The sequence below is a fragment of the Anomaloglossus baeobatrachus genome, chromosome 11, assembly GCF_048569485.1.
Source record: "Anomaloglossus baeobatrachus isolate aAnoBae1 chromosome 11, aAnoBae1.hap1, whole genome shotgun sequence".
NCBI lineage: Eukaryota > Metazoa > Chordata > Amphibia > Anura > Aromobatidae > Anomaloglossus > Anomaloglossus baeobatrachus.
This window is the reverse complement of record NC_134363.1, coordinates 144,980,682-145,003,464: the sequence shown is the minus strand read 5'-3', so window position 1 is coordinate 145,003,464 and position 22,783 is coordinate 144,980,682. Positions and strand designations below refer to the sequence as shown.

The 22,783-nt window shown below is 50.8% G+C and overlaps 1 protein-coding gene across 6 annotated transcripts in view; it reads left to right on the top strand.

Moving 5' to 3' along the window:
- Window positions 1–22,783, top strand: part of LOC142256862 (uncharacterized) — a 130,637-nt gene that overhangs the window by 73,111 nt on the left and 34,743 nt on the right. For all 6 annotated transcript variants that reach the window (XM_075328804.1, XM_075328802.1, XM_075328803.1 and 3 more), the window contains 3 exons: window positions 4,691–4,832; window positions 6,262–6,455; window positions 21,753–21,863. In XM_075328804.1, coding sequence (XP_075184919.1) covers window positions 4,691–4,832; window positions 6,262–6,455; window positions 21,753–21,863 — 447 coding nt within the window. The remainder of the gene's footprint in view (window positions 1–4,690; window positions 4,833–6,261; window positions 6,456–21,752; window positions 21,864–22,783) is intronic.

Genomic DNA, 22,783 nt, shown 5'->3' with positions numbered 1-22,783 from the left:
CGTCCAGCAGGCCGGAGAAAGGCCAGAGGAACTCCTATGCGTGGCGGGCTAAGCCACGCCCCCAAAAACCCGCCGGAGGCAATGCCTCCAAGGCGGCCTCTTCATGACTCTCGGCATCCCCGAACCGCATCCTCGGTCGGTGGCAGGCTCTCCCGCTTTTGCGACGCCTGGTGGCCACATGTTCAAGACCGATGGGTGAGAGACATTCTGTCTCACGGTTACAGGATAGAGTTCAGCTCTCGTCCCCCGACTCGTTTCTTCAGAACCTCTCCGCCCTCCGAGCGAGCCGATGCACTTTTTCAGGCGGTGAACGCTCTGAAGACAGAAGGAGTTGTGATCCCTGTTCCCCCCCAGGAACATGGTCACGGCTTTTACTCCAACTTGTTTGTGGTGCCAAAGAAGGACAGCTCGTTCCGTCCCGTTCTGGACCTGAAACTGCTCAACAGACATGTGCGCACCAGACGGTTTCGGATGGAATCTCTCCGCTCGGTCATCGCTTCGATGTCACAAGGAGACTTCCTAGCATCGATCGACATCAAGGATGCTTATCTCCATGTGCCGATCGCATCCGAACATCAACGCTTTTTGCGTTTCGCCATCGGGGACGAACACCTTCAGTTTGTGGCATTGCCTTTCGGCCTGGCGACAGCCCCACGGGTGTTCACCAAGGTCATGGCATCGGTTGTGGCGGTCCTACACTCTCAGGGCCACTCGGTGATTCCTTACTTAGACGATCTTCTGGTCAGGGCACCCTCTCAGATGGCGTGTCAAAACAGCCTTTCCGTCGCTCTGGCGACTCTCCAGCAGTTCGGGTGGAACATCAACTTCCCAAAATCCAAGTTGACACCGACCCAATCACTGACGTACCTTGGGATGGAGTTTCATACTCAGTCAGCGGTAGTCATGCTACCGCTGGACAAACAGCTGTCGCTGCAGGCAGGGGTGCAATCTCTTCTTCGGGGTCAGTCACACCCCTTGAGGCGCCTTATGCACTTCCTGGGGAAGATGGTGGCAGCGATGGAGGCAGTGCCCTTCGCGCAATTCCATCTGCGGCCACTCCAGTGGGACATTCTCCGCAAATGGGACAGGAGGTCGACTTCCCTCGACAGGAACGTCTCTCTTTCCCTTGCAACCAAGACGTCACTTCAGTGGTGGCTCCTTCCCAACTCTCTGTCGCAGGGAAAATCCTTCCTACCCCCAACCTGGGCTGTGGTCACCACGGACGCGAGCCTGTCAGGGTGGGGGGCGGTTTTTCTCCACCACAGGGCTCAGGGAACCTGGACTCCGATAGAGTCATCCCTTCAGATCAATATTCTGGAGATAAGGGCAGTGTATCTAGCCCTATTGGCCTTTCATCGGTGGCTGGAGGGCAGGCTGATCCGGATCCAGTCGGACAACGCCACTGCCGTCGCATACATCAACCACCAAGGCGGCACTCGCAGTCGTCAAGCCTTCCAGGAAGTCCGACGGATTCTGCAGTGGGTGGAAGCCACAGCTTCCACCATCTCCGCAGTTCACATCCCAGGTGTAGAAAACTGGGAAGCAGATTTTCTCAGTCGTCAGGGCATGGACGCGGGGGAATGGTCTCTTCACCCAGACGTGTTTCGAGAGATCTGTCGCCGCTGGGGAACGCCGGACGTCGACCTCATGGCGTCACGGCACAACAACAAAGTCCCGGCATTCATGGCCCCGTCTCAAGATCACAGAGCTCTGTCGGCGGACACATTAGTTCAGGATTGGTCGCAGTTTCGACTGCCTTATGTATTTCCTCCTCTGGCAATGCTGCCCAGAGTGCTGCGCAAAATCAGGTCCGACTGTCGTCGCGCCATTCTCGTCGCTCCAGATTGGCCGAGGCGGTCGTGGTACCCGGATCTGTGGCATCTCATGGTGGGTCAACCGTGGGTGCTCCCAGACCGCCCAGACTTGCTGTCACAAGGGCCGTTTTTCCACCTGAATTCTGTGGCCCTCAACCTGACTGTGTGGCCATTGAGTCCTGGCTCCTAGCGTCCTCAGGGTTATCTCAAGATGTCATTGCCACCATGAGACAGGCCAGGAAACCAACGTCCGCCAAGATCTATCACAGGTCTTGGAGGATTTTCTTATCCTGGTGCTCTGATAAGGGTTTTACTCCCTGGCCTTTTGCCTTACCCACTTTTCTTTCATTCCTTCAATCCGGAATGGACAAGGGGTTGTCTCTCGGCTCTCTCAAGGGACAAGTATCGGCGCTATCCGTATTTTTTCAAAAGCGTCTAGCCAGGCTTCCGCAGGTCCGCACGTTCCTGCAGGGAGTTTGCCACATAGTCCCACCTTACAAGCGTCCGCTGGAACCCTGGGACCTTAACAGGGTGCTAACGGCTCTTCAGAAACCACCTTTCGAGCCGCTGCGGGATGTCTCTTTATCACGTCTTTCGCAGAAGGTGGCATTTCTAGTGGCAGTTACATCACTCCGTAGAGTGTCGGAGCTGGCAGCGCTGTCATGCAAAGCCCCCTTCCTGGTTTTTCACCAGGATAAGGTGATTCTGCGTCCTGTTCCGGAATTTCTCCCTAAGGTGGTATCTCCTTTTCATCTCAATCAGGATATCTCCTTTCCTTCATTTTGCCCTAATCCAATTCACCAATGTGAAAAAGATTTGCACTCATTAGATTTGGTGAGAGCACTCCGGCTCTACGTGTCTCGCACGGCGCCCCTGCGCCGTTCAGATGCGCTCTTTGTCCTTGTCGCTGGCCAGCGTAAGGGTTCGCAGGCTTCCAAGTCAACCTTGGCTCGGTGGATCAAGGAACCGATTCTTGAAGCCTACCGTTCTTCTGGGCTTCCGCTTCCTTTGGGGCTGAAAGCCCATTCTACCAGAGCCGTGGGTGCGTCCTGGGCATTGCGGCACCGGGCTACGGCTCAGCAGGTGTGTCAGGCAGCTACCTGGTCTAGTCTGCACACTTTCACGAAACACTATCAGGTGCATACCTATGCTTCGGCAGACGCCAGTCTAGGTAGGCGAGTCCTTCAGGCGGCGGTTGCCCACCTGTAAGAGGGGGTCGTTTTCGGCTCTTTTTATCGAGGTATTCTTTTACCCACCCAGGGACTGCTTTTGGACGTCCCAATTGTCTGGGTCTCCCAATGGAGCGACAAAGAAGAAGGGAATTTTGTTTACTTACCGTAAATTCCTTTTCTTCTAGCTCCTATTGGGAGACCCAGCACCCGCCCCTGTTCCCTTCGGGCTGTTTGTTCTTTTGTGTACACATGTTGTTCATGTTGAATGGTTCTTTTGGTTCATGGTTTTCAGTTCTCCGAACATCCTTCGGATTGAATTTACCTTAGACCAATTTATAAGTTTCCTCCTTCCTGCTTTTGCACCAAAACTGAGGAGCCCGTGATGCACGGGAGGGTGTATAGGCAGAGGGGAGGGGTTACACTTTTTAAAGTGTAATACTTTGTGTGGCCTCCGGAGGCAGAAGCTATACACCCAATTGTCTGGGTCTCCCAATAGGAGCTAGAAGAAAAGGAATTTACGGTAAGTAAACAAAATTCCCTTCTTCTTATAGTTCCGACATGGGAGACCCAGCACCCTCCCTGTTGCCTGTTGGCAGTTTTCTTGTTCCGTGTGTTTTCACCGGCTGTTGTTGTAGACAGAGGTTCCGGTTGTTCCGGGTTTTGCTCTATCTCTACTTGTGGGTGGATGTCCTCCTTCAGCTTTTGCACTAAACTGGCTATATTTGGTTATCCAGGGGGTGTATAAGCTAGGAGGGAGGAGCTACACTTTTTAGTGTAGTACTTTGTGTGTCCTCCGGAGGCAGAAGCTATACACCCATGGTCTGGGTCTCCCATGTCGGAACTATAAGAAAAAGAATTTACGGTAAGTAAACAAAATTCTCTTTTTTCAGATCATTTGAGAGTTGTTTTGAGGAGCCCATGATGCCACACTTCATAGGAGATTCAAATAGGAGAACAACTTGCAAGTGGCCACCTTAAATACCTTTTCTCATGATTGGATACACCTGCCTATGAAGTTCAAAGCTCAGTGAGGTTATAAAACCAATTTAGTGCTTCAGTAAGTCAGTAAAAAGTAGTTAGGAGTGTTCAAATCAAGAAATTGATAAGGGTGCCCATACTTTTGCACCGGTCAAATTTTGTTTAAATGCGGATTGCACATTTTCTGTTAGTACAATAAACCTCATTTCAATCCAGAAATATTACTGAGTCCATCAGTTATTAGATATATGAAACTGAAATAGCTGCTGCAAAAACCCAAATTGTTATAAAGAAAAAAGGTTAACATTAATAGGGGTGCCCAAACTTTTTCATATGACTATACTTACACTCACACACTCACACACATACATGCACTCACACACACTAACACATACTTACATTACTTACATACACATACATACACTCACACACACACACACACGTACATACACTCACACGTACATACTAACACACACATACACTCACACATACACTCACACACATACATACACTCACACACATACATATACTCCCACACATACACACATACATACACTCACACACATACATACACTCACACACATACATACATATACTCCCACACATACATACACTCACACACATACATACACACACACATACACTCAGCTTTATATATACAATGTTAATATATTTTCTATATTTGGTTTCTCTCTACCTATCTAACGTGCCTTATTTCTCCATTAGGCGTTGCTGCTTCCCCAAGACACCTACCAGCTGAAAACGTTGGATTCCTTAGAGATGGCTATGCTGATCATTAGTGAGTTTAAGGAAAGTACAGCCGCAAATTATATTGTTCTAGAAACGCACAAAGACTTTGGGAATGAAGGTAATTTTATTGTAGAGGTTTCTGTGAATATTCACATAATTATTCCTGTAATGTCGATGTTTTCAGGCTTATTAACAAATTTAGCTGTGAAAAATGCAATATTTCTGAAACGAGAGACCTATATTACAGATCGACATCTATTCCTGGAGTTAGAAGTAGAGCAGGACTGTGGTTTGCTGCTGTTGCTGGATATATGGATTTTATATTTTAATATGACATTCAGTAAAGTAGGATTCCAAGGGGTAACTTCTCTCTTTGATGGAGAGTGACGTGCCAGTGTAAGGAGACTTATAGGCCACACAGTGCTTTTATCTGGGAAATTAAATAATATACCATATTTTTCATATTATAAGATAAATCGAATTATAAGACGCACCCCAAACTTAAAGGAGGAAAATAGGAAAAAAAAATGTTTTAATGTTAAAATGAGGATCTGTCTTACAATCCTAGTGTGTCTAAATCCTAATGCTTACCAGGGGAAGGGGGTGTTGCGTCTCAGGAGGGTAGGTGGACGGAGGGTTGGCAATATTACAGCCTCGGGGATGCCGCAGCGGCAAGCAACATTGATCTGCCAGTGTGCTGCGGTGTTGTCACTGTAGTGGAACGGCTCAAGAGGGTGACATGGCGGGGTGTCGCTGCGACTGACAGACACCTGGTCTGACTGCAGACTCCATTGCATCGCTCGCGGTTCACGCGATGGACTTCAAGAAAATGGCCGCAGAGGTGGCATGTGTGCAGCATGGCGCCCGCGGACATTTTCTTGAAGTTCATCGCGTCAACTGCTGGCAATTCAATAGAGCCCTCAGTCAGATCAGGCGCCAACCACAACACTGCAGTGACACCCTCACTATCGCCGACCCTACCTCATATGACCCCGCTCCACCACCGCCACATCGGTATGATATATCCACATTGTAAGCAACACCACCATTTTACCCCCAGTTTTGGGGGAAAAAGTGCATCTTACAATCCAGAAAATACAGTAAGTCTCCTTACAGTGGTATATCATTCTCTACAAACAGACATTACACCCTAGATCACAGTCCGAGGCCTCTCATACAGCCAAACCAGATCTCCTGCTTTGTACTGAGGAGGGGAAACACCCCGAAACATAGGTCTGCAAATAACGATTCTGGTTTGGCTTTTATCCTGTGTCAAAAGCTGTGTATATTTACTTTTAGGATTGCTACTTCCAATACGTGACACTAGAGTCAAGGCTTCTTCCTCTCTGAAGAAGCAATTTGCACATTTGAAGAAAGTCGGACCCGGTGTTTCTTTTGAGCTGGTGGAGAGTTATGGCCACAAACTGCATATGTACGGATAAAATATATCGATGCTCCTCACTAGTGTATTTTATTGGATCGTTTATATTGTTCAATGATGCCATAAAAAAACCATTATCGTTTACTGTGTTTTGATATTTTTTAAGAATTTAGGCCCACATCAAAGTTTCCCGTGCATTGGGAAGGACCGGTCATCAATAACGTTTCCCTATATGAGTATTCAGGAGTTCCTTTCATACTTGTGGGAAGAAAGGTATTAGGTTGCCATTTCGAAACGGATCATTCGGCAACCCAAGAAGCAAGATCTGCAGAGTTTACAAGTCAGATGGAGGTGGATGATGTACGAATATTAATATTACATATATTTTATATTTTTATCCATGTACACTAAGAAAATAATTCAAACTTGCAAAAGGTTTAAATCAAAAATATCTTAAAAATTCAAGGGATGAGCAAATCAATTTTCAGGTAATCAAAATCGCTACGTAAACATGTTTTGATTTGCCAGAATCTGAAATGATTGCAATTTGATTTGTCCGAATCTAGCATAAAGGCAGATGACTACCATTTTGCTGGGTTCTTTTTAGGGAGGTGAAGGGGCTTAAAAATATAGTTGGCAAGCCCCTCACCTGTCCTGCTGCCGCAGCTCACCACTTGGTCCACTGCTGACTTTCGCCTTCTGGCGCTAATCTTCTATCAACGTTTTAGTCTCCAACTATGTAACATCATGACGTTGCGAGGGAATGCACGTTATGGCATTGCAGAAGCCTTTCTCAGTTCTGTACACACTGAAGACTCAAGACCGGAGGCAAAGGGAAGGAGACAGCGGAGGACTTAATGAAGAGATGTGTTGGCAGGATAAGTGAAGGGTGAGGTGAGGCTTAATAAGAGATGGTAGTGTTGAAGAGAAGACCAGAGGGAGGGAGCCAGCAGAGAACCTAGTGAGGAGCTGTGGTGGCAGGACAGGTGAAGGACAAAATGAAGCTTAGTTAAGAGATGCCAGTACTGAAGAGAAGACCAGAGGGAGGGAGCCAGCCAGCAGAGAACCTGGTGAGGAGCTGTCATGGTCGAACAGGTGAATGGCAAAGTGAGACTTAGTTAAGAGACAGCAGTGTTGAAGAGAGGACCAGAGAGAGGGAGCCAGGGGAGAACCTGGTGAGGAGCTGTGGCAGCAACACACACGAAGGGCAAGGTGAGGCTAAGTTAAGAGATGGTAATGCTGAAGAGAAGACCAGAGAGAGGGATCCAACGGAGAACCTGGTGAGGAACTGTGGTGGCCAGACAGATGAATGGTGAGGTGAGGCTTAGTTAGAGACGGCAGTGTTGAAGAGAAGACCGAATGGAGGGAGCCAGCGGAGAACCTGGTGAGGGGCTGTGGTGGCGGGACAGGTGAAAGGCGAAGTGTGGCTTAGTTAAGAGACGGCACTGTTGAAAAGAAGACCAGAGAGAGGGAGTGTCACGGGGTCCTTCTCCGATATCACACAATCAACAGAGCGAGAGATAGGTTAACAACCCAAAAAACATTTATTCCAAGCAAAACAGAATGTCCATCAAATAATCCACCACACGGAGGTTAAAAATAGTCTAGAAACGCCATAAATGTTCTGGAGTTCAGTCACAATCCTCCAGAGTTTAGGTGGATCCCAGGTCCCCTCCCCAGACCTAGGGACAAAAGCACTTCAAGGGGATATAACCTTACTTAACAGGACAAACAATATATCGAATAGTCAGACCACCACACCCAAAACATGAACCCACACAAAATGGTACATAACCCACAATATGACACCATCACAACCTCTCCCTCCTTAATAAGTGAGTACGCCATGAGGTCTACACAGACCTCTGGCCACGTCACTTAAGTCCATGTTGCTCATCTGTGGATAGTTCCTTGTACAGCAGTAGGGTTGTAAGGACAAGCTTCCCTTTGTGTTTTCCTTCACTCAACCTGTCTTTCCTGCACCCACAAATCAGCATTGTAGATCTCCCACATCATTTCCTAGGAGAATATCTGCAGGCAGGCCGCTCATCACCCCAACAAAACTTTGCTTGACCCCAAAGCCAAAGTCCATATCTACAGTCGCCTTTGGGATATTTCTCCTTTGTCCTCCAGCCAATTCAATAACAATCCCTGGTCCATGATGTATCGCCTCTGACCGAACCACCTGGGGATCAACTATTGTGAGAAATGCCCCCGAGTCACAAAATCCAATGACTCTCTGTCCATCCAGCATAATCTCCTGTAAGTGCTTACTTTGATGGTGAGAGGAACTTGGGGCTGTGGCTCACACCCCATAAACCCCTAGTGGCCAACCATGAGTGTCAGAGTCATTAAGCAAGTCAACTTGAAGGGATGAGAACTCTTCCCACCTTGTATTTGGCTGTAGAGAATGAACAGGTCGATTTGGTGCAAGGTCATTCCTCAGTCAACCAGCAGGGCAAGTGTTTTGCAAATGCCCAGGCTGCCCACATCGATAACATCTCCTCTGCGTCATACTCCTTCCAATGTGCATTCTGGAGAAGACAGTAGGAGAACCGGAGTTCAGTCACAATCCTCCAGCAGTCCTCCAAGGAAATTGGGGTTTCTCACAGTTTCTCTGGGGTGCTGGCCGCAGCCTCAGCGTCTCCGTCCGAGGTTCAATCTTGCATCTTCTCTCTTGTAAGTCTCACCCAGAATGGCTAATCCCCAGGTAAACAGAGAGTTTAGGTGGATCCCAGGCCCTCTCCCCCAGACCTAGGGACAGAAGCACTTCAAAGGGATATAACCTGACTTAACAGGACAAACAATATATCGAATAGTCAGACCATCACGCCCAAAACATGAACCCACACAAAATGATACATAACCCACAATATCACACCACCACATGGAGCCAACTGAGAACCTGGTGAGGAGCTGTGGTAGCAAGACACATGACGGGCAAGGTGAGGTTTAGTTAAGAGATGTTAATGCTAAAGAGTAGACCAGAGGGAGCGAGCCAGTGGAGAACCTGGTGAGGAGCTGTGGTGAGAGGACAGGTGAAAGGGAAAGGTGAGACATAGAGATGGTAGTCCTGAAGAGAAGACGACCAAATGAAGAGAGCCAGCGGAGGTCTTGGTGAGGAGCTGCAGCGATAGGACAGTTGAAAGGCAAAGTGAAGTTTAGTTAAGAGACAAGAATGTTGAAGAGAAGATCGAATGGAGGGAGCCATTGGAGAACCTGGTGAGGAGCCTGGGTGGCCGGACAGGTGAAGGGCAAGGTGAGGCTTAGTTAAGAGACGCCAGTAGTGAAGAGAAGTCTGATTGTAGGGAGCCAGCAGATGACCGGAAAGGGCAAGTTAGGGATAAGTTGAGTATATGACTATTTTTTAATTTTTATGTCTTTTTGCAGCAATCAGGGACAATTTAATTTCTTATCAAATAAATCGTATGCAATTTCCCACCCAAATTCAAGTGAATTTTCCAAATTCAAATTTCGTCAGTTACGTTCATCTCTGAAAACAATCGTAGGACGATTCATCATTACATCATCTTTTTTTGATTTAGATAAATTTTCAAATTATTTTTTTTACGCCAATGTGACTTTTTCCAGAGGTTTTACACTGATTCACGAAGTGCGACTTTTTAAAAAGCTGCAAAACTCCACTCCAGTTCCTAGTTTGCAAAAATGGTTGAAGGCAGAAAAAAACAACCTATTTTGGGCTTTACAAAGATAGGCCTGTCTAGATCTCCTGTTGTCTGTGGTACTTTCTTCATCGTTCCTTATGGGAGACCCAGACCATGGGTGTATAGCTTCTGCCTCCGGAGGACACACAAAGTACTACACTAAAAAGTGTAGCTCCTCCCTCCGAGCATATACACCCCCTGGATGACCACATCTAGCCAGTTCAATGCTTTGTGTTCAGGAGGTCACACACACACATGCATTCTCATCTGATTTTTGATTTTTGATTTCAAAGAGTTGGAAGAAAAGCGGGTCCAAGCTGGACTCCCGGCATGTCCCTTCTCACCCCACTGTGTCGGCGGTGCTGTTAAGGTTGATTTACAAGGCTGGAGCCTTACATGCCGCGCTCCTTCACCATCCCTCGGGCTCTGGCTTGAAGTGGGAGCCATCACGGTTCTCTCTGCTTTGCAGGAGACCGGTCTCCATTCGCAGCCCTTTCAGGACCCTGCCGGACGGAGCGCTCACCCCTCAGGGACCTGGCCCTGCGTCTCATAAGCTAAGTATTGAGACGTTATTGAAGGGTCCCTTGTGCATTTATTGTGGGGAGAGTGTGTTATGTCACTGTGCTGTGATTTCCGGCCGGTTCTCTGGTTTTCTCCTGAGAACCGCGCCGAGGGTGCCTGCTCGCCGGCCGCATTGTAAAATTTAGGCCCCGGCTTCGGCTGCGGCCTACTTTTGGTTTCACTGCCCCTGCATGTCAGTCATGCAGGGGGACAGTGCGGCGCCGCCCACCGGCCGTTCAGCTCAGGGGAGGACACTCCTCTCTGAGGAGATATTTCCCTCCCCTGTATTTCTCCTTGGCCCTCCGGTTCCCGCTCTTGGACTAAACCCCACCCCCCCTCCTCACTCCGGCGCCATTTTATCAGCGTTTACACACTGATCGGCGCTGGCTGCTGCAGCTCTGCATCTGTCTGGGGGTCCAAGCTGTGGAATCCGGAGGGCACACAAAACGGTCTGGTAAGCCACAACCTCTGGTTGTGGACTTTCTTGTACACTCTCTGGGGGTCATTCTGAAGGAGTGTGTTCTTTACTGCAGAACCCCCACCTCAGCAGCATGTCTCTCACTAGGAGCAAGGCTGCAAGGCTTTACTCTATATGCACTGCATGTAAGCTCATACTGCCTGAACCGAGCACATATCCACATTGTGATGCCTGCTCTAACATGGTGGTGCCTCAGCCTGGAGTCCCCCCAGGGGTCCCTCCGGCTGCTCCGGCCCCGGTGGCTGAACCCCCGGCTTGGGTAGCATCGTTTTCTAAAGCCATCTCCCAGTCCTTTGCCGACTCCATGGGACAGCTGTCCCGGACTCTGCTGACCATGCATCAGCCCCCTTCTCAGGGTGCCTCTGCTGCTCCAACTCGCTCTGCAGAGCTCACAGAGGATTTTTCATCTGTTCCCGGACCCCGTCCTCCTAAACGGAGACGCAGGGACTCTTCTCCTTCCTCGTCCCACGGCTCTGATTCACGAGCTGAATTGCAGGGCGAGGAGGATGCCTTTACTGTGGGCTCGGACGCTACCTCTATGTACCCCATTGATTTATCTGAAGGGGATGCGGATGTTAGTGACTTGATTGCGTCCATTAATTCCGTACTGGACCTCAATCCACCAGTGTCAGAGGAACAAGCCTCTCTGGTAGAAAAACACCAGTTTACCTCACCTAAAAGAGCAAGGAGTATGTTTTTTAACCACTCCAGTTTTCAGGCCACTGTGACCAAGCCCAGGGCCTGTCCTGACAAACGCTTCCCAAAGCGTAGTTCTGATGAACGTTTTCCCTTTCCACCGGAGGTGGTCAAGGAGTGGGCTCATTCACCAAAGGTAGATCCTCCGGTGTCTAGAATCTCAGCCCGGACAGTTGTGTCTGTGGCCGATGGCACCTCGCTTAAGGATCCCACTGACCGCCAGGTTGACCTTCTGCACAAATCTGTATATGAGGCAGCAGGGGCCTCGTTCTCCCCGTCTTTTGCAGCGGTGTGGGCTCTTAAGGCCGTCTCTGCTTCTCTCGAGGAGATGCATTCCCTCACCAGGGACTCTATGCCCGAAATGGTTGCCTTAACTTCCCAGGCTTCGGCTTTTTCATCCTATGCCATGTCTGCTATTCTGGAGGCTTCTCACCGCACGGCGGTGGCTTCCGCTAATTCCCTCGCGATCCGCAGGATCTTGTGGCTTCGAGAGTGGAAAGCAGACGCTTCTTCCAAGAAGTACCTTGCTGGGCTCCCCTTTGCTGGGTCCTGGCTGTTCGGTGAACAACTGGATGAAATTATTAAGGAAGCTACTGGCGGGAAGAGTACTTCCTTGCCACAAACTAAAACCAGGAAACCTGTCCAGGGCAGGAACCAGTCGAGGTTTCGTTCCTTTCGTTCCTCTAACTGGTCATCCTCTAAGCCCTCAGCCTCGTCCACTAACTCAGCCAAGGATCGAAAACCTAGCTGGCGCACGAAGCCGCGTCCTCAGAAGAGCGGAGGAGCCGCTGCCACTAAGGCAGCCTCCTCTTGACTATCTGGCGGCGCCAGCAACGTCCTTGGTCGGTGGCAGGCTCTCCCACTTTGGCGACGTGTGGTTCCAACACGTCTCCGATCAGTGGGTGCGGGATATCATCTCCCACGGCTACAGGATAGAATTTTCTTCCAGCCCGCCAAACAGATTTTCTTTGTCGCTACATTGGGAGACCCAGACAATTGTTTGACAATTGGGTGTATAGCTTCTGCCTCCGGAGGCCACACAAAGTATTACACTTTAAAAAGTGTAACCCCTCCCCTCTGCCTATACACCCCCCCGTGCATCACGGGCTCCTCAGTTTTTATGTTTTGTGTTGAAGGAGGCACACATTCACTCATGCTCCCATTTTAGTCAGCAGCAGCTGCTGATTGTATCGGATGGAAGAAAAGAGGGCCCCTAACAGGGCCCCCGGCATGCTCCCTTCTCACCCCACTAAGTCGGCGGTGTTGTTAAGGTTGAGGTACCCATTGCGGGTACACAGGCTGGAGCCACATGCCGTTTTCCTTCCCCATCCCTTAGGGGCTCTGGGAGAAGTGGGATCCTATCCGGTCATCCAGGCACTGGGACCGGGCTCCCTCCGCAGCCCCTTTGGGATTCTGACGGACAGGAGACTGAGTATCATCAGGGACAGGGCCCTGCATCTACAGGTACTCTGTGTCCCCTTGGGGACAGTGCATGGAGCACCTTGGCCTCAGACGCTGCAGCGACTGCGGTGTTGGTATGAGACCGGGACTACCGCGCCGACCGCGGTTTTAACTTTAGTCCCCGGCTTTTGCAGCCTAGTGCCTTAAACTCCCGCCCCCGGGCCTGCCAGTCAGGGGAAAGGGCGGGACGGTCGGTCTGACACCGACAGTGAGGGCTGGAGCACACTTAGCTGTCCTCCTCCCCCCTCACTAATCACTCTGGGGCACCAGATTCCCGCACTTTTGTAGTTACGCCCACAGCTCCCTCCTCCCCTGTGAACGCCGACAGCCATGTTTTAAGCACATTCTGCCGGTGGAGGACTTCTGGCTGCAGCTCTGGGAGACCCGAGGCAGGGAATCTGGTGGCCACACACCGCTTGAGCGGTCGGTAAGCCACACCGGTCACCCGGTGCTGGTCCCCCTAGAGTGCCGAACTGTATATATATATATTATATTTGTATACATTTTCTCGGTTCGGCTGTACTGTTAGCTTGTGGCTATATATCCCTCAGTGATCATTCTCCTGGGAGACAACAGCATGTCGTTCACAAGGAGCAAGGGTGCCAAGACACAGGGTTATTTTGCAACCTGTACCTCTTGTGCGGCTATGCTACCTGCAGGTTCCACCTACCCTCACTGTGAGCAATGCTCGGGCCCTGTGGCACTCGCTCAGCCGGAGCCTGGGGCACTGGTGGGACCTTCGGCCCAGGTAGAACCGCCGGCTACCCCTGTACAGGTGGCAGGGACAGAGTTTGCAGTTTTAGCTGAGAAACTCTCTGAGTCACTTTCACAATCCATGGCTCAGTCTATGGACAAATGGTCTGCTAAGATACTAGAAGTCTTGCAGTCCAGACCGGCCCTTACACAGGCCCCGGGCACTGCGGGATCGCCCCCAGGCCCCTCTCGGTCTGCGACGAAGCGTGCTCCTGGGGTGGCCTCTAGTTATTACGTGGAGGACTCCGGCACGGACCGCAGTCCCAGACCGGCTAAGCGGGCTCGCTTAGAATCTTCCCCGACTTCATCACGCTGTTCGGGGTCTCAGCTTGAGGACTCTCTAGAGGATGAGGCGGAGGTCGCAGCCCAGGACTCTGACCCTGACGTTGCTCTCAATCTTGATACACCTGAAGGGGACGCCATAGTAAATGACCTTATAGCGTCCATCAACCAGGTGCTAGATCTTTCTCCCCCAACTCCACCTATAGAGGAGTCGGCCTCACAGCAGGAGAAGCACCAGTTTAGGTTTCCCAAACGTACTCGGAGTGCCTTCTTCGATCACTCTAACTTCAGAGATGCTGTCCAGAAACACAGGGCTTTCTCGGACAAGCGCTTTACTAAACGCCTTAATGACACACGTTACCCCTTCCCCCCTGACGTAGTTAAGGGTTGGGCTCAATGTCCCAAGGTGGATCCTCCAGTCTCTAGACTGGCGGCTAGATCCGTAGTAGCAGTGGCTGACGGTTCATCGCTCAAGGATGCCACGGACAGGCAGATAGAGCTCCTAATGAAATCCATCTATGAAGCCATAGGCGCGTCCTTTGCCCCAGCCTTTGCAGCAGTGTGGGCACTCCAGGCTATCTCAGCTTGTCTGTCTGAGATTAATGCGGTCACCCGTACCTCTGCTCCGCAAGTAGCGTCTTTGACTTCTCAGGCGTCGGTATTTTCATCCTACGCCATGAATGCTGTCCTGGACTCGGCTAGCCGTACAGCGGTAGCATCCGCCAATTCGGTGGCAGTCCGCAGGGCCATGTGGCTACGCGAATGGAAGGCAGACTCTGCTTCCAAGAAGTTCTTGACCAGTTTGCCTTTTTCTGGCGACCGATTGTTTGGCGAGCAATTGGATGAAATTATTAAGCAATCCAAGGGAAAGGACTCGTCCTTACCCCAGCCCAAACCAAAGAGACCTCAGCAACGAAAAATTCAAGCGAGGTTTCGGTCCTTTCGGCCCTCAGCCAGATCCCAATCCTCCTCGTCCAACAGGCCACAGAAGAGCCAGAGAAACTCTTCTGCATGGCGGTCTAAGTCACGTCCTCCAAAGACCGCCGGAGGCACCGTCTCCAAGGCGGCCTCCTCATGACTTTCGGCCTCCCCAAACCGCATCCTCGGTCGGTGGCAGGCTCTCCCGCTTTTGCGACGCCTGGTGGCCACATGTCCAAGACCGATGGGTGAGGGACATTCTGTCTCACGGTTACAAGATAGAGTTCAGCTCTCGTCCTCCGACTCGTTTTTTCAGAACATCTCCGCCCCCCGAGCGAACCGTTGCACTTTTTCAGGCGGTGGACACTCTGAAGACAGAAGGAGTTGTGATCCCCGTTCCCCTTCAGGAACGTGGTCGCGGTTTTTACTCCAACCTGTTCGTGGTGCCAAAAAAGGACGGTTCATTCCGTCCCGTTTTGGACCTCAAATTGCTCAACAGACATGTGAGAACCAGGCGGTTTCGCATGGAATCCCTCCGCTCTGTCATCGCTTCGATGTCCCAAGGAGACTTCCTAGCATCAATCGACATCAGGGATGCCTATCTCCATGTGCCGATCGCTCCAGAGCATCAACGCTTCCTGCGTTTCGCCATTGGGGACGAACACCTTCAGTTTGTGGCACTGCCTTTCGGCCTGGCGACAGCCCCACGGGTCTTCACCAAGGTCATGGCATCCGTTGTGGCAGTCCTACACTCTCAGGGCCACTCGGTGATCCCGTACTTAGACGATCTTCTAGTCAAGGCACCCTCCCGGGTGGCATGTCAACACAGTCTGACCGTTGCTCTGGAGACTCTCCAGAGGTTCGGGTGGATCATCAATTTCCCAAAGTCAAAATTGACTCCGACCCAATCACTGACTTACCTCGGGATGGAGTTTCATACTCTCTCAGCGATAGTCAAGCTACCGCTGGACAAACAGCGTTCGCTGCAAACAGGGGTGCAATCTCTCCTTCGGGCCCAGTCACACCCCTTGAGGCGCCTCATGCACTTCCTGGGGAAGATGGTGGCAGCAATGGAGGCAGTTCCCTTTGCGCAGTTTCATCTGCGTCCACTCCAATGGGACATTCTCCGCAAATGGGACAAGAGGTCGATGTCCTTAGACAGGAACGTCTCTCTTTCTCTGGCAGCCAAAACCTCTCTTCAGTGGTGGCTTCTTCCCACTTCTCTGTCGAAGGGAAAATCTTTCCTGCCCTCATCCTGGGCTGTGGTCACGACGGACGCGAGTCTGTCAGGGTGGGGAGCGGTTTTTCTCCACCACAAGGCTCAGGGAACCTGGACTCCGACAGAGTCCTCCCTTCAGATCAATGTTCTGGAGATAAGGGCAGTGTATCTAGCCCTAAAGGCGTTCCATCGGTGGCTGGAGGGCAGGCAGATCCGCATACAGTCGGACAACGCCACGGCGGTCGCGTACATCAACCACCAGGGCGGCACTCGCAGTCGTCAAGCCTTCCAAGAAGTTCGGCGGATTCTGCTGTGGGCGGAGGCCACAGCCTCCACCATCTCCGCAGTTCACATCCCGGGCGTAGAAAACTGGGAAGCAGACTTTCTCAGTCGCCAGGGCATGGACGCAGGGGAATGGTCTCTTCACCCGGACGTGTTTCAAGAGATCTGTTGCCGCTGGGGAACGCCGGATGTCGATCTCATGGCGTCTCGGCACAACAACAAAGTCCCGGCATTCATGGCACGGTCTCAGGATCACAGAGCTCTGGCGGCGGACGCCTTAGTTCAGGATTGGTCGCAGTTTCGACTGCCTTATGTATTCCCTCCTCTGGCAATGCTGCCCAGAGTGTTGCGCAAGATCAGGTCCGACTGCCGCCGCGCCATCCTCGTCGCTCCAGACTGGCCGAGGAGGTCGTGGTACCCGGACCTGTGGCACCTCACGGTGGGTCAACCGTGGGCGCTCCCAGACAGACCAGACTTGCTGTCTCAAGGGCCATTTTTCCATCTGAATTCTGCGGCCCTCAACCTGACTGTGTGGCCATTGAGTCCTGGCTCCTAGCGTCCTCAGGGTTATCTCAAGAGGTCATTGCCACTATGAGACAGGCCAGGAAACCAACGTCAGCCAAGATCTATCACAGGGCTTGGAGGATCTTCTTAGCTTGGTGCTCTGATAAGGGGTTTACCCCCTGGCCGTTTGCCTTACCCACGTTTCTTTCCTTCCTTCAATCCGGAATGGACAAGGGTTTGTCTCTCGGCTCTCTCAAGGGACAAGTATCGGCGCTTTCCATGTTTTTTCAAAAGCGTCTAGCCAGGCTTCCGCAGGTCCGCACGTTCCTGCAGGGAGTTTGCCACATAGTCCCACCTTACAAGCGTCCGCTGGAACCCTGGGATCTCAACAGGGTTCTACGGGCTCTTCAGAAACCACCTTTTGAGCCGCTGCGGGATGTCTCTCTATCACGTCTTTCGCAGAAGGTGGCATTTCTAGTGGCAATTACATCACTCCGAAGAGTGTCAGAGCTTGCAGCGCTGTCATGCAAAGCCCCATTCCTGGTATTTCACCAGGATAAGGTGGTTCTGCGTCCGGTCCCGGACTTTCTCCCTAAGGTGGTGTCCCCTTTTCATCTCAATCAGGATATCTCCTTACCTTCATTTTGCCCTCATCCAATTAGATCTAGTGAGAGCACTCCGGATCTACGTGTCTCGCACGGCGCCACTGCGCCGTTCTGATGCGCTCTTTGTCCTTGTCGCTGGCCAGCGTAAGGGGTCGCAGGCTTCCAAGTCAACCTTGGCTCGGTGGATCAAGGAACCGATTTTTGAAGCCTACCGTTCTTCTGGGCTTCCGATTCCTTCAGGGCTGAAAGCCCATTCTACCAGAGCCGTGGGTGCGTCCTGGGCATTGCGGCACCGGGCGACGGCTCAGCAGGTGTGTCAGGCAGCTACCTGGTCTAGTCTGCACACTTTCACGAAACACTATCAGGTGCATACCTATGCTTCGGCGGATGCCAGTCTAGGTAGGCGAGTCCTTCAGGCGGCGGTTGCCCACCTGTAAGAGGAGGGCCGTTGTCGGCTCTTTTTATCGGGGTATTCTTTTACCCACCCAGGGACTGCTTTTGGACGTCCCAATTGTCTGGGTCTCCCAATGGAGCGACAAAGAAGAAGGGAATTTTGTTTACTTACCGTAAATTCCTTTTCTTCTAGCTCTTATTGGGAGACCCAGCACCCGCCCCTGTTCCCTTCGGGCTGTTTGTTCTTTTGTGTACACATGTTGTTCATGTTGAATTGTTCTTTTGGTTCATGGTTTTCAGTTCTCCGAACATCCTTCGGATTGAATTTACCTTAGACCAATTTATAAGTTTCCTCCTTCCTGCTTTTGCACCAAAACTGAGGAGCCCGTGATGCACGGGGGGGTGTATAGGCAGAGGGGAGGGGTTACACTTTTTAAAGTGTAATACTTTGTGTGGCCTCCGGAGGCAGAAGCTATACACCCAATTGTCAAACAATTGTCTGGGTCTCCCAATAGGAGCTAGAAGAAAAGGAATTTACGGTAAGTAAACAAAATTCCCTTCTTTTCTGTCAACTCCCCCCTGCTCCAAGGCCGCCGCCTTCTCTCAGGCCGTGGCATCCTTACAGGCCAGCGGAGTAATTCTACCGGTTCCCGCCCGGAAACGGTTCAGAGGTTTCTACTCAAACCTCTTCCTAGTCCCCAAGAAGGACGGTTCCTTCCGGCCCATCCTGGATCTCAAGCTTCTCAACAAGCATGTTCAGGTGCGGCACTTTCGCATGGAAGCTCTCCGATCGGTCATTGCCTCAATGACCCAAGGAGATTTTCTAGCATCCATCGACATCAGAGATGCCTATCTGCATGTGCCAATTGCAGTTTCACACCAGCGTTGGCTACATTTTGCAATCGGAGAGGAACATTTCCAATTCGTGGCTCTCCCCTTCGGGTTAGCCACGGCCCCTCGTGTTTTCACCAAGGTCATGGCAGCAGTGGTTGCGGTTCTGCACCTCCAGGGGTTGGCAGTGATTCCTTACCTGGACGACCTTCTAGTCAAGGCTTCATCCAGTGCAGACTGTCAGCGGAGTGTCTCGCTCACTCTCGCCACGCTTGTTCAATTCGGGTGGCTTGTCAATCTGCCCAAGTCCACTTTGACCCCGACCCAGAAACTTACGTACCTAGGGATGCAATTCGAGACTCTGCCGGCACTTGTGAAGCTGCCCTTAGTCAAACAGCAGTCCCTACATCTGGCGGTGCGCTCTCTGTTGAAGCCCCGCCGTCATTCCATCAGGCACCTCATGCAGGTGCTGGGTCAGATGGTGGCGTCAATTGAAGCGGTTCCCTTTGCCCAGTTCCATCTGCGTCCCCTGCAGCTGGACATTCTCCGCTGTTGGGACAAGCGGACCTCTTCCTTGCACAGGCTAGTGGCTCTGTCGCCACAGACCAGGAGCTCTCTTCAGTGGTGGCTTCGGCCCCTCTCTCTGTCCCAGGGACGCTCCTTTCTGGCCCCGTCCTGGGTGATTCTCACCACGGATGCCAGTCTATCCGGCTGGGGAGCAGTGTTTCTCCACCACCGAGCACAGGGCACTTGGACTCCGTCCGAATCAGCCCTCTCGATCAATGTGCTGGAAATCAGAGCTGTGCTCCTAGCTCTCGTAGCCTTTCACCACCTGTTGGCGGGCAAGCACATTCGAGTCCAGTCAGACAACGCGACAGCAGTTGCCTACATCAATCACCAGGGCGGGACTCGCAGCCGCCTAGCAATGTTGGAAGTTCAATGTATCCTTCAGTGGACGGAGGACTCCAAGTCCACCATATCCGCAGTCCACATCCCAGGCGTAGAAAACTGGGAGGCAGATTATCTCAGCCGTCAAACCGTGGACAGCGGCGAGTGGGCCCTGCATCCGGCAGTGTTCCGGTCAATCTGCCGCAAGTGGGGCACTCCGGAAGTGGATCTAATGGCATCCCGGCACAACAACAAGGTCCCGGTTTACGTGGCTCGCTCCCACGATCCTCAGGCCTTGGCGGCGGACGCGCTGGTTCAGGATTGGTCCCAGTTCCGTCTGGCCTACGTGTTTCCCCCTCTAGCTCTCTTGCCCAGAGTCCTGCGCAAGATCAGAATGGAGGGCCGTCGAATCATAATCATTGCTCCAGACTGGCCCAGGCGAGCTTGGTACCCAGACCTGCTCCGTCTGTCCGTAGAGGTGCCGTGGCATCTCCCGGACCGCCCAGACCTTCTCTCACAAGGTCAGTTTTTCCGCCAGAATTCTGCGGCTCTCAGATTGACGGCGTGGCTCTTGAGTCCTGGATCCTGACGGCTTCAGGCATTCCTTCCGAGGTCATCTCCACTATGACTCAGGCTCGGAAGTCTTCCTCGGCCAGGATTTACCACAGGACTTGGAGAATTTTCCTGTCCTGGTGTCGCTGTTCCGGCCATGCTCCTTGGCCGTTTTCCTTGCCGACCATCCTGTCCTTTCTACAGTCCGGTCTGCAGCTAGGACTATCCCTCAATTCCCTCAAGGGACAGGTCTCGGCTCTGTCAGTGTTGTTCCAGCGGCGTATCGCCCGACTGGCCCAGGTGCGCACCTTCATGCAGGGCGCATCTCACATCATTCCGCCTTACCGGCGGCCTCTGGATCCCTGGGACCTTAATCTGGTCCTCACGGCCTTACAGAAACCCCCCTTTGAGCCTCTTAGGGAGGTTTCTTTGTTTCGTCTTTCACAGAAAGTGGTCTTTCTGGTGGCCATAACTTCTCTCAGGAGAGTCTCTGATTTGGCTGCGCTCTCTTTGGAGTCACCCCTTTTGGTTTTTCACCAAGACAAGGTGGTTCTCCGTCCGACTCCGGACTTTCTCCCTAAGGTGGTGTCTCCTTTCCACCTTAACCAGGACATTTCATTGCCTTCCCTTTGTCCGGCCCCTGTGCATCGCTTTGAGAAAGCGTTGCATACTTTAGATTTGGTGCGGGCGCTCCGGATCTATGTGTCACGCACCGCTGCACTTAGGCGGTGCACCTCTCTTTTTGTGCTGACCACAGGTCAGCGCAAGGGTCTCTCGGCTTCTAAACCGACCCTAGCTCGTTGGATTAGGTCGGCCATATCCGATGCCTACCAATGTTCTCAGGTGCCTCCCCCGCCGGGGATTAAGGCGCACTCGACCAGAGCTGTCGGTGCCTCTTGGGCTTTCAGGCACCAGGCTACGGCTCAGCAGGTCTGTCAGGCTGCCACTTGGTCTAGTCTGCACACCTTTTCGAAGCACTACCAAGTGCATGCTCATGCTTCGGCAGATGCGAGCTTGGGCAGACGCATCCTTCAGGCGGCTGTCGCCCATTTGTGAAGTTAGGTTTTGCTTACTTCTCAGTTTCTGTTTATTTCCCACCCATGGACTGCTTTGAGACGTCCCATGGTCTGGGTCTCCCATAAGGAACGATGAAGAAAAAGAGAATTTTGTTTACTTACCATAAATTCTTTTTCTTATAGTTCCGACATGGGAGACCCAGCACCCTCCCTGTTGCCTGTTGGCAGTTCTTGTTCCGTGTGTTTTCACCGGCTGTTGTTGTAGACAGAGGTTCCGGTTATTCCGGGTTTTACTCTATCTCTACTTGTGGGTGGATGTCCTCCTTCAGCTTTTGCACTAAACTGGCTAGATGTGGTCATCCAGGGGGTGTATATGCTCGGAGGGAGGAGCTACACTTTTTAGTGTAGTACTTTGTGTGTCCTCCGGAGGCAGAAGCTATACACCCATGGTCTGGGTCTCCCATGTCGGAACTATAAGAAAAAGAATTTACGGTAAGTAAGCAAAATTCTCTTTTTTAATGTAACCATTTTATTTTTCTTTATCATTTTATAGATTACAGATTGTTCTTTGGTAGAACGGAGAATGATAATGCGAACTACAAAGAAAAGGAACTGTCCAGCCAAAATATATATGTATCATATAATGAAATTTCCAGACTTTCAGGTATAGAAATACACGATACACCAGAGATATTGTGCTTACAATTTGCATTATAGAACTATATTGAATCTTGTAATTATCTGTGCCCTTCATATATTCAAAAGCACAATGCTTTATTTACTTATCTATTTAATAAAAGGCCTAGCGTGATCTGAGAATGTAAAAAAAAATTATTGTATACTCACTTATCAATCCAGCAATAAAAATAATTGTATACTCATCAATCCACCAATAAAAATTATTGTATACTCACTTATCAATCCACCAATAAAAATAATTGTATACTCACTTATCAATCCAGCAATAAAAATAATTGTATACTCATCAATCCACCAATAAAAATTATTGTATACTCACTTATTAATCCACCAATAAAAATAATTGTATACTCACTTATCAATCCACCAATAAAAATAATTGTATACTCACTTATCAATCTACCGGTCTGTTCCATATCACTGCCTGGGTGCCCCGCTGGATCTCCCTTCATCTAGCCTGGATCATGTGTCACCACTGCGTCTTCTGATTCTTTACAGTGTTCACATTTCACTTCTGCCAGAAGATGAAGCGAGCAGCCCATGGGGCAACCCAGGCAATGTTATTGATGCCATATAATGATCTATACGTTCGCATGCTCGCTGGAAAACAGAAGAAAAAAAGAAAAAACATTTTTGGAGTAACTGCTGAGATCAAAAAGCGCCAATTTTTTTTATTTTTATAATTTTTTTTTTAATTTGTCCCACTAGGGAACTTGAACAGGCTTGATTGCCTGGGCAATATTACACCTTTGTCGATAACTTAAAGGGAACCTGTCACCAGATTTGGTCTCTATAACCTGTGGCCCACACCAGTGAGCTCTTGTATACTGCAATCTAGAATACTGTATATAAAAGCCCAGGTCGTTCTGTATAATGTAAAAAAAC